Here is a 12,450-nt window from a genome sequence, read left to right as displayed (position 1 = left end):
GGCTACCCATCAGAGAAAGGATAACTTTCAAAGTACTCTCCATCACCCACCGATGCCTTGCGAACACATCCCCTTCCTACCTCCCTCAGAGACAGTACCTCCAGACCTCTGCAATCCAAATTTAGCCACTGTCGCATTGGCCACAAGTTCAAATGTAACAGATCTGGAGGTTCAAGCTTCCATGTCTCTGCCGCCACCCACTGGAACACTCTTCCACTCCCACTACGTGCTGAACCCTCCTACAATGCCTTCCCAAAAAGGCTGAAAACCTGTCTCTTCAACTCACCCTTTTAACAGTATATTATCGTTGCTCACCCTTTGTTTCCTTGCCATTCCTGTGGCCTCTGTACCCAGCACCTAGATGCCCAAAGGCTTTGCGCACGTCTACAAATGCAGAAATAAAATAAATAAATATTTGTGTCAGGGCATGTTCTCCACTGTACAAATACTGTGCACAATTCTATCTTCTGGGTATATTACGCAAACCCCTTGCCGTGCCTGCCGCTACTCACAGATACAGGGCGAGGCAGAGCCGGGGGGTTCGGGCTACAATACCCATGAGACATGCAGCTTCTGAGCACATATGCAGTGAACAGGGGCAGTGCAGCAGAGTGATAGTGACAGTTTTGATCCATGCAAAGCTGTCAGCATGGCTCCCCGCCACACTGACAGCTTTGCAGTGCCAAAGCCGAGTTCAGATATGGAGGCCACAGTCCCCGAAAGAAATGAAGTGTTTGATTGCCTCTGTCACCACCCCACTTTTCATTCAGGGAGGGTGCACAATATGTATGCGGTGGAGGGGAGGTACACACACGCAGGGCCTGATTGCTCGTGCTCATGGTTTATTATTACAAACCTTGCACGTAGGTAATCCCTCAGGGGGTCATTTTCTATAAAAATGTAATTTGACAGTGGGGAGCCGCTATGTTTACACTGTATCGTAAGCGGCTCCCTGTCGCCAAATTTTCACCATTTGCACTGCACGGAACAAATGTAAAGGGTAAAAGGAAACTTTGTAGAGCCAGGAATGAGATGCGGACACAGAGGACTCATTGTTTTGGTTGCACACTTGTATTAAATGAAAAGAGGGGTGGAAAATGCCTCACTATCCCTGATCTAGAAGGTGTTTCCCTACCTCAACCAAAACAAATGTGTCTGTTCTTTGTCAAGATGTCCCAAGCAAAAATACGTCCTGTGTCTGAAATCCTAGTCTGTCCCTCACGCTCCAAAACGAACTCTAAGGTGCAAAGGATTTTGTCTCTCGCTCTCAAAATGTGCAAATGTTAAAATCCAAAACAAAGGTATAAATCCAACCAAAACGTTCCAAATTGTCAATGTTCACATATCCAGGGGATGGCTCCCTTCCCCAGGTTTTTTCTACCAGAAAGTTCAAACAGAGAATAATCAAGTTCATTGAGGTCCAAAAGGGTACCTCTCCTTTTGGAATTACAATCCACGCCCAGAGAAATTGCTCCTTTCCCCAGGCTTCTTTTCATATTCAAAGCAGATTATAATCCTAAAGGTATTAGAATTCTTAGAATCCTTAGAATTCTCCTTTTATTGTATCTCAAATTGGGTGCAGGTCCCAGACTTGCAGTTCACCTGGTATATTCCCCTGCCAGGTTCTTTTCCAGACAAAAGTTCATAATCTGAAGGGCATGGTTCTTCCTTAAGATGTCCTTTCTATAGTAGGTTATCACACATACTGGACTTGGACTTTGCCTGGTGTACTCTCCTTCCAGGTCTTGGATATAGTCTCTTTCATTTCTTTTCACATAGTTAACTGTGCCTAGTATACTGCCCTACCAGGACTTGTATGCACTTCCTTTAAAACACTTGACTTTGCCTGGTATACTCTCCTGCCAGGACTTGTGTGCATTTCCTTTCAAATACTTAACTTTTGCCTGGAATACTCTCCTGCCAAGACCTGCATGCAGTAATTTCCAATAATCTGCTCATATTGCCAAAAAATATATGTTCGGTACTTTTCATCCATTTACTCAGCTTGTTTTACAAAAATGACAGTAGACTTTTCATCATGGCTTAACGCACAATGTCTCTCTCTTATTTCCCTCCTTGGTCTTCCTCAAGTTCGAATTGAGGGTCCCAGAACCCAGTTCCACTGTCTAGTGCTTCAACAGTGCTTCTGTGTCCCAACCCTTTCCCTGGGCTTGCTAGCTTTCTGCTTATGGCTTCTTTGCATTCCCAACTCCAAATCTGGTGTTTCTCTGGCTCCAGTGGCTCTTCCTGCTGCTGTTGGGTTCTGCGGTAGGCTTCTGTACTCTGGACCATGTCCCAGCCTCTGCAGCCTTCAGGAAGCACAACTTGCTTCCTCGCGCTCCACTCCTGTTTCTGCGAGCCTCTCCAAAGCGCATTGCTCATCGGGCTGCCCTCTCGCACCTCGTGGCTGTCTGAATATTTGCGCTTCCGTCAGTACCTTGCTCGACCGTGAGCTGGAGAACTCCATGCTTTTCTTCCTGGCATGATATTAAACCATGTATGTTCCCATCGACTAGACCGCTGTCCATGCTTCTTGTGGGGAGTAATCATCATTACTCCTCGCTTCTTTCTCGACTCAATTGTACTGTTTCTTGTGCGATGTTGAGGAAGTTGACATTGAGCCTTATTGGGAGTAATCCTCACTGCTCCGTGCCTCTTCCTCATCTCAGTTGTTAATAAACTATTCTTTGGGGGATATTGTGGCATGCTTGAAGTAGATTTGGCTAGTGGTTCAGGGAGAGTGCTACAAAATGCCATCAAGGCATGAGAAAGGGAGGGACCATCCCTAAAAGGGAATGGGGGTATGTGACTGGCTCTGATGACAGTGTGTCATCCCCCTGAGGGTCGCCTCCCCCATGTGGTTCTCCCTCATATAGCGTCCCCAGGGTCATCAACCAGGCAGCGGCTGCTGTCCCCTGGCCACATGGGCAGAGGCCACTTCAGGAAATGCAGTGAGGACATCATCAGATTCAAGTGTTTAAGCCGCCTTTTGCCCTTCACATTTGCACTCTGCAGTTCAAGTGAGTAAACACTGCCTGGCATGATGGCATGCTAGGCAGCATTTACTTTAGTTTGTGAGCACCAAGCGGTGCTCACAAATTAAATGAAACCCTCCCGACATGGAAACACTGCTTACCATAGATGCTAAGCAGTGTTTCCAATTGAAATTAAACCCTCCCCGACATACGCTTACTGACATGCAATCATGTTGGGGAGGGTTTCATTGCAATTGTACATACTCCGTGCCCTGCTTACATGGCAGGCAGCATGTACAATGGATCCGTATGAGGTCTGCCTTCTTTGCGGACCCCATAGGGATCTCCAGAATTTGTGCCAGGATGAAAATCCATGCCTGCGCAGATGCTGGAGCATTTGTATGGTGGAGAGGAAGGAAGCGGTGGAAACGCATGTTGTGTTTCGCCCTTCCTCTCCTCCATACAAATGATTGAAAATGGGGGTAACGTCAATGGAAGGTGTAAAAGCCTTTGATGTTTTTACGCTTTCCATGAACGTTACGGCCCCATGGAACATTAGCCCCTCAGTGTTGGCTAGTGAATTCTTTAAATGAAGGGGTGTAAATATTTCCCAACAATATGCGGGAGCGACTGAGCCTAGAGTGGAGCCTGAACCAACCAAGAGGAGTTTCGGGGGCACTCCCCCCAAGAATGTAATAGATTTAAATGCCGCATTTTGCAGCACACTTTCTTTGAAACATTGGGTAAAAAGCCACACATCGTGCAATCAGTTTTGTAGGGTAACACATGAAAAAATTCAATAGCTGCCTGGTCACCAACAGTGGACAGGAGCACCTTACAATGCATTTTCAGGATGCCTTTTCCCACGATATATACCACTATACAAAATATTTTCATGCAGGCTCCACTAGAATCTGCCAGAATTCCAATATAAGAAAAACACTCATGCTTAATGCCAGTTATGACACTAGTAATGCCGCAAAAATAACACTTGTCCATGCTGGCTCTGCCAATATATACCAGTGTTTCAAAGTAAAAAATACGATGCTAAAATGAGAAAAATGCCCAGACTGGCAAACACTTACCATGGATATTTTACCCTGGATGCCCAGTAAATAAATGCTATTTCACACTAAGAAAACATTTTCAGACTGGCAGCACCAATGTAGACCAGTCTAGCTACATACAAACACTTATCATATGTGCCTTACCCTTTATTCCCAGTAAGAAATGCCATGCCATAGTAAGAATACATGGCCAGACAGACACCACCAATCTAGACCAACATGGCCACCTAAAAACACTCATCATGCTGTCTTTAACCTTGATTCTCTGTATAAATGTCATGCAACAAAAAAAAAAAAATTCCTGACTGTCACTGTACAATCAGACCTTCCCCTGCCAATCAGAGGCACGCTTCCGGATCACACACATTCATGCAGCCATTAATTTCTCGGATCCACTCATGCACACATAAAAAATATGCTCTTTCACCCACACGCACACAAACATACACTCTCATTCACATGCACACTTACCAACACAAACCCTTGCATTCAGGAACACATACATGCATTGTTTTTCTTACCGCAGCCCTGGTCCGGACGCTGCCTGCCATGATCATGGTTCTCGGATACCGCGCAACTCGCAACATGAGCCATGACGCAGAGAGAGCTTCTTGGTTCCTGAGGATATGTGCCGTGGAGCTGAATTGTCTACTTCATGCCGCCTACTATGAGCCCAAACCTAATGATGTTGCATAGGTACTGCCTATAATAAAAAATGATGTCATCTCACTAGGTGATGCTAAAGCCCTGTCTATGACCCAAAACCATGACACCTCGCCTAATTATGGTAAAGACTTAGCTATGATATGATCGGAATACCCAGAGGTTTCTAAGCGCGGACCCGGGGATCGAACCTGTGCTGTTCCACTTTGTCTTGCTTCCAAGGCGAGCACGTCGCCCCTGAGCTATCATCCGGAGCTAGCTATGAATCACACAAGGGCAGCTTAAGGGCATTTCCTGCCTTCACAATAACATCCTTCCTGCACAATCTATAACAAAAATGTGACCTCCATATGGTCCGAAAATTTGACCTCCATCTATTGTGCTTTTAAAACAAAAAACAGGTCATTCTATATTCCCCAACTCAATAGTACAAGAAATCTACGGGTGAGTTGGCCTTTCTGGAAATCGAGAACTACCCGGCGGGCAAAAACACTGAATACCTCAGGAGATGTTCTAATTTCCTGATATATCTAACTAGCTATTTCCATAAAGGCAGGCCTGTTATTGGTTTTCATGATTTGTCCAACAGGCTGGCATGGGTTGCGTGTCCAGACAGCGCCAAATCTTGTGTAGTGGGACACAACGGCGCTATCTATCCAGCAAGGATGCGAGATCGCTGCCTTTTGCTGTAAGAAAGTACCGCTAACGTTTACTTGCACATTTCTTGACTCTGTGATGGTTACATTTCTTGTGATTCGTTGCCTCGCTGCCTCTGCAGTTCTTTCCTCTTTTACATCAATTTGCCCATTCTGGTGCCAATGCCCACACCTCTCATTTTCTGTTGGTTGACTAAACTACTGCATGTCATTGGGTCACCACTTTTCCAGTCCTGGTTTTTGTTTACCGTACTAATGCATTCTGGGAGTTGTAGTCATGGGTCACTACAGTTACACATTGGACATAAGCACCGGATACCAATGATTAGTACAAGTACATTCCAGGACTGGAGTCGTGGTGGGCCAGTGACATAGGGTCATCTGTCTGGCCCCTATGTTTCTCTGTTGTCCACTTTAGTGAACACAACATTCTAATGTCACTGTCCCTCACTGTGTGGTCTTATCTCTAGTTAGTGGCCTCTCTGTATCCTTTCCATCTCTTGATTTCAGCTGAGGTTTTACTCTTTCAATATTATGCGTCCTTGCTGCAGGAACTCGTGGGAGGAGCTGCTTGAACTGACGCATCGGCGCGGAAATCGACTTCAGGCCGCAGAAGCAATTCACAAGTCTAATTGGGACCTGACGGAGGCCCTCGCTCATGTAGAGGTAAGACTAATCCCCAGGTTATGAGGACTTCTCAATATTTCAGAGACCAAGAGCCCCTTCAGTCCCTAACCATACTCTACTCTCTTATAAGTACGTACAATGCTGCTGGAGGCCCAAAACTGTATTGGTTTGTATCCAGACTGGAACATGTGCAGTGATGTCATAACCATGTTTTTCTTAGTGTACTGAGGAACAATGCTATGTGATGCCACTTCCTGTTTTGTCAAGTGGTGAAAGGTCATGTGCCATCACTTCCCATGATGGCACTTGTGGGTGGGGTCAAATGGCATCACTTCCTGTGATGTCATCAGAGGTCAACGGTTGTGTGATGTCAAATCCGCTACCCCTGGCTTTTTGGTAAAATTACGTCCCTGAACATGTGTGGGAGCTCACTAGGACAGAGTAGGATATGTCCACAACCATTGTATGCTGTCACAATACATTTATGAAAGAAGAGCCCAAAGGGACATAGGAGGGAACTAGTAGTTGGTATTATGCTTTATTTGTCAAATAAGTGCATGGATCTTGTTTCTCCTGTGAGGATGCCTTTGTGGTAACCAAACTAGTAATAGTTCCAGTGAGTGTGTAGTTTCTTTGACAGCTTCACCCCAGACCTCTACAGTCCCCATAAATTACAATTCTGAAAGATATGGCGCCCGGGCCTTGCGACTATGGAGTATGTGCTAGGCTCCTAAGCATCAGGTAGAATGTCATGGCATGGTGTAACCAGATTTACCAGGAATGGGCACTTAGATGTGCTATTAGTTGGAGGCCTTGATACATTTAGGTCAGAGGAGGGGAACCTGTGGCTCTCAAGATGTTTAGGCCTATTATTCCCATGATCACTCAGCATTGACTGTACTAGTCGGGGCTCATGGGAGCTGTAGGCCAAATCCTCTGGAAAGCTGCAGCCTGACATGACAGTACTGCCTGTACGTTCGCCAAATAATCTTCCCTTGGGCAAATCAATGGGGGGGCAGATACTACCCATGTTCTGTTAGTAGGGCTTGCCAGGCCATGGAAGCAACAGGAATGTTTAAATAGAGGGCCTGCACTTAACACCATGTAAACTAAATGGTGGAAGGCACCACCCCGAGTCTCCACTGAGATCACCCTAATGATGTAAATGCAGCATCTAGAGACTACGGAAAAGGCACATAAATGAGGCTGGGCACATGCGCTGCTGGATATCCTGCAGCTGCCATCGTTCCATTGGACGTTAAAGTCTACAAAAGGAAATTCATTTATAATGTTACTGGAGTTACTATTGTGTTTGTGCCCTCCCCGTCTTTCTCATGCAAAAGAATAACACTGACACACCCAGACGGGGAATGAGGCAAAGAGAGCAGGCTGCGAGAGTTCAAGGCAAGGTTTATCTAATGAATGGCATTCAAAATTCTCTGCGAGCGCTCTGCAAAAATTAACGTTACAATACATTTAATAGGGCGAATGACGCAACTAACATAAGATACTACGTTGGTCGTGGATTGGACAGTCCATATGGTGCCCAAGGTGTGGGTGGCATCTCTTCCTCCGGGTTGGCTGCTTGGTTGGCGGGAGGATGGACGTCAGACATCTGTACTTCGAATGGGTGAAGGTCAGGTCGCTGTGAAGCAGGGTGGTCACTAACTAAGCTAACATACTATAGTCTCAAAAACTGCATGCACTAAATAACAATTGTTCAAAGTCCTTCAGTAGTTTATCATTTCTCTATAAAAGTCACATGTATATCTACACTATCAATTACATTGGATTATACAGGCCTTATGTTAAGGGTCTTGACCACTATAATACACTGGTTGACGTGTGGGTGTGTGCTCACAAGAATCTCTGGTATGTGGCATTTGTTAGTGGTAGGCAACAATATACTGCAGCAGGAGTCTAATGTTAGTTGGAGATCTGCTGGGTGGGCATCATGGCGTGGCCAGTGGTCTGCAACATGAAAGGAATACCTTGCAGGGACACAGGGTCATAATGGCAGTTTCCACTGGCGAGGGTGCGGGGGCAAGGACACGTTTGTGGAGATGAACGAGCTATGTGCTTAGTTCATGCTGGTTCACATGCAGGACAGTGATCTCAGAGGAAGAGTGATGTGTTACATTTATTAGTTGTTGCAAATACCTCCGGCTTCAGCGTGAGAATGGAACCACAGAGTTTTCCAGTCAGAGTGGGAACGATGGTGGGGGGCCATGTGCCCTGTGCATCTGGTCGTTGCGAGAAAGGAATGAGAAGCGTTTTTGTACTATCGCAGTGAGGCCTAGTCAGCAAGATGGAGTCGAAAGGGGGTACAAAAATGGATGCCCTGTGTCCTACACAGTAGTCCCATCTACGCGAATGTTAATCAAAGTCGACATTGCATAAGGGCGAGGGGCGAGCCCATCACTGGAGGCACTTGGTCTGAGTTTTGTACTGAGAAGTAAAGGATGCGAGGGGCCTAATGGCCCCTCGCTCCCACACATTCCCCCATTTCGTTACATCTAAAGTGACGAATTATGACACTTTATTTCTTTCATTCTCCCTTCGGTAGTACTTGGCTTCAGCAACTGCTTCTTCCCAGGCTGGGGTACCCTTTAATGGCATCCATGCTCTGCATACACTTCTCAAGCTATTCCCACTTATTGCATATTCATCTGCAGTGCATGTTAAGTATATCCCACCATCCCCGTCCAGGTCTACCCATACCTCGTTATACCATTGCAATTCTGTTGGTTCCTTAATTGTGGTGTGATATAAATTATCGACCCTGTCCCCATATTCCCTATAGATGGCAGTCATCCTGTACTTTGGAGTGTTATGTTCCCCTGTTTGTATTTGTGCATCTATCATGGTTGCTACCGTTGTCGGTCGGCCCATTATTACCATCATCATAGTTGAGGTAGGCATATTTTTGCACAACACCGGAGTCCTAATTGGCACACGCAGAAGAATAGTAACACAAAGACGATGATAGGAACGAGTATTTTCATCATCACATTTACCCATGATGGTATCCAGCTGAACATGTTGTCAAACCATGTACTTTCTTCTGCTCCGCCTTCTGTCCTCATCCTCTCTCCTAGGTTGTGAACTGCTGTTATCACATGTGAGAGTGTCCCGTTATCTGCATCTTCAGATGGCATGAATGTGCAACATGCTCCCCCGATTTTTCCGCAAATACCACCGTCCATCGCCGTGAGGAGGTCTAGAACATATCTGTTTTGCATTGTCATTAGGCGCAAGGCACGGAGCTCTATTTTGATAACGTTGAATCCTTCTTCAGTGTCGTTGGCCAGTTGGATAAGCTCCCAGCGCACTATTTGTAACCATTTGGCATTCGCTCGTGCTTGAAGTCCTGGAGCTAGGAGCGATGCGAAAAATGTCTCTGCAGATGAGAAGAGCTTGTACTTTTGCGAGATCTCAGAAAGGAGTTTTGATGATTCGGACGAAATATAGTTGGATGATCTCTTACTTCGTGATAGCTTCGTTTTCAACTCGTGCTCTAACAGTTCGTAAGCTGGAGGTTCTGTTTTTACTTGTTGGGGCTCTGTCAATGGCTCAGCCGATTGCCCTGCTGCCGATTTGCCAGCCGATTCTCCTGCTGCCGATTTGCCAGCTGATTCTCCTGCTGCCGATTTGCCAGCCGATTCTCCTGCTGCTCCTTGGATATGACTTTCTGGTATTACCATCAGGGCTGTATGGAGGGTGGCTAAGGCGCAAGTACCTTTCCAGGATGCAGGTAGATGCAGGTAGGCTTGTTTGCCGCAAATCCAGTACATGTTCATGAGTGCTGCAGTGCCTTTCTTCATATCAGGTATTATTACTGTCTTGTTGCATTTCCTTGCCTCCCCATGTTCACTTTTCCTTCCCCATGGAAGCATAGTTCGTGTGGTACTTCTTTTTGTATTTTTATAGGCTTTTCCAGCGCTGTGATCCATGTTAGCTTAGTGGCGTGTTGCGACCAGATAGGGGCACACACTTCCTTTATCCATTGGAAGGTGCCCTCCGATAGTCCCCGGAGTCCTTCTGCTTTGCATTTGATAGTCTCGTCGTGCCATTTATTTTCTGCATACCTCGTTCCTTTTATGACAAGAAATGGCTCTTTGAGGCAAATTACTCCTTGATGCCGGCTCGTGCATGTTCTCTCATTGTCCAACCTCTCTATAGTGACAGTGTGTGCTTGGAAGGTGCTTTTTATCCTACACAGAACTAAGTGAATCAAACATTGAGCCTCCGGGAGGGCACGTCCTGTGGAATCAACATTTTGGGTGTTCCTGATGCATGTGGTATGAGTGAACAGACATAGCAGCTTTCATTTGTTGCTTGCTTTGCCGTAGCACTCATGTCCGAGTACCATTTGTTAGATTGATCAGGGTGGCGGGGGTCTTCTATTTCATCTAACCCCAGGTCATGATAAATGTCGTAGCTTTTCCCTCCCGCCCCCCTTTTTTCTCTCCTTCTCCCTCCCTCCTTCCCTCCCTCCTTATAGCTTTTCACTCTTTGGTAATGTATTGGTAACATTCCAGCCCAGGCAGTATCATTGCTGTTGAATATGGCATGTGTATACTCATTAGTAGCAGCAGCGTAATATGAGGTAGGTTATATGGTTGTCTGTGCATGCATACTTGTGTTGGCTAAGTTGCTCGGCCAGTAATAGTCACCATCATATTCATTTGATTCATAATCATTACTCATATTTATGCCAGGATGTGACAAGGAGACAATTGTTGGATCTGCTGCGGTGTGTTCTGAAGGTTGTGTTACATTTGTATCGTTAATACTAATGATATAGGTTTCTCCCCAAATCGTCTTTACTCCAGTCCATATTAGGCTTGAACCTTCTTGTATCAGCTTAGCCCCGCTCCCCCCTTTATGCATGTCATTAACCAGAGATAAAAGAGTGTAATACCAGGCCATGAAGAACAACATCACAGAAAGCAAAATAGCAGCACATTTCAAGACACATTCAACATTGCTGAATTTATTAGCCCTAGTGGCATCCCTATTGCTATCTAACATTAATGTGTTCTCTGCGAGAGTACTTCGTTGGGCCATTTTGTCACCTGGAGGGACGATATAAATTTGGTAAGTTACCAGAGTATGTACATTATATATACATATTTACACTTCATGTTTACTCATTACTTCCGTTTACTGTTGCTTGTTTTTTGTTATACATTTCTCTGTCATTCGTTTCAATTATGTCCTCTTTTTTAGGCATTTTTATAGCAGGAGAGAAATACAGTGATGACACAACATTACTTTTGCTCTTTACAGGTTCCTTTTTCATTAAATCACATTGTCATTGTTTCTCAATCTCATTTGTAGTACCACTTGCACATTCCTGTTTGCTCTGAGGGAGTGTACTATCACGTGCCCTCCTCACATCTGAGAGGTGCACCCAATATTTCAGTCCCTTTACCTTCACTGCAGTGGGCTTACTGTAGATCACTTCGTAGGGGCCAGGAACCCTTGGTGAATTCCATCTCCTTACAAAACTCCTCACATATACCTGTGCTCCTGGCATCAGTGGCCCAGTTGGGCTGTCTGCAGCTGGCGAGGTAGTGTCAGTTGCCACATTTTCAGTAAAAGGCGGTGCTATTTGTCACGCTATGCTGCATACCGCGCACGTCAGCTGAGTCAAGTATTCCTTACATTCTTCCCCCAGCACTGTGGTATCCCTTTGTGCATCTGATGTTCTCCTAATCGGGGAGAGTGGTGTGTGTACTCGCCTCCCAGTCACAATTTCATGGGGGCTCAGATGGTGGTCCTTGCATGGTTGCGTTCTGAGTTGGAACAGTGCTAGGGGCAGGCAATACACCCAGTTTTTCTTCAATGCATTACACAATTTCGATAACTTACTCATGAGCAGCCCGTTGATCTTTTCCACCACTCCATTAGCCATTGGATGATAAATGGAACACAGTTTGTGCTTTACCCCCAAGAGTGACGTCACTTCCTTGAAGAGGTCATTCACAAAGTGTGTGCCGTTGTCTGAACATATCACATCACATATTCCCCACCGGGAAAACACTTCTTGTACTAGAAACTTCGCCGCACACTTCGCGTCTGGGTGGGGACATGGACCCGCCTCCACCCACCTTGAGAAAGGACATACTACCACAATTAGATACCTCGCTCCGTTACATCTCTCTCCCATATCGGCGTAGTCTATGTGAAGCTCCCTGAATGGCCCTACCAGCCGTGGCAAAATACTTCGCAACGTCCTCAATGTCATCCCTGAATTGTATGTTTGACATGTTGTACAATTTATGATACATTTTGACAAGTGTTCCTGTAGGTTGGGGCCAAACCAATGTTCCTGGATGTCTGCAGCAATGTGTTGTTTCGCTACATGGGCTGGAAAGTGCAGCTGTTAGAGTGCTACTTCTAGTAATTCTACCAGCATCACTACCTTCCCCATTGTCTCCTGTCTCCAAACGAGGT

The 12,450-nt window shown here is 45.7% G+C and overlaps 1 protein-coding gene across 3 annotated transcripts in view; it reads left to right on the top strand.

The window, feature by feature from the left end:
- Positions 1–12,450, top strand: part of SPTBN5 (spectrin beta, non-erythrocytic 5) — a 1,050,196-nt gene that overhangs the window by 462,564 nt on the left and 575,182 nt on the right. For all 3 annotated transcript variants that reach the window (XR_011283950.1, XM_069638812.1, XM_069638811.1), the window contains exon 27: positions 5,913–6,027. Coding sequence is in view for 2 of the 3 variants with exons in the window: in XM_069638812.1 (XP_069494913.1) it covers positions 5,913–6,027 (115 nt within the window). In the remaining variant the exon portion in view is untranslated. The remainder of the gene's footprint in view (positions 1–5,912; positions 6,028–12,450) is intronic.

The sequence above is a fragment of the Ambystoma mexicanum genome, chromosome 14, assembly GCF_040938575.1.
Source record: "Ambystoma mexicanum isolate Mex_15411 chromosome 14, UKY_AmexF1_1, whole genome shotgun sequence".
In the NCBI taxonomy this organism is placed as follows: domain Eukaryota; kingdom Metazoa; phylum Chordata; class Amphibia; order Caudata; family Ambystomatidae; genus Ambystoma; species Ambystoma mexicanum.
This window is presented reverse-complemented; position numbering and strand designations above follow the sequence as displayed.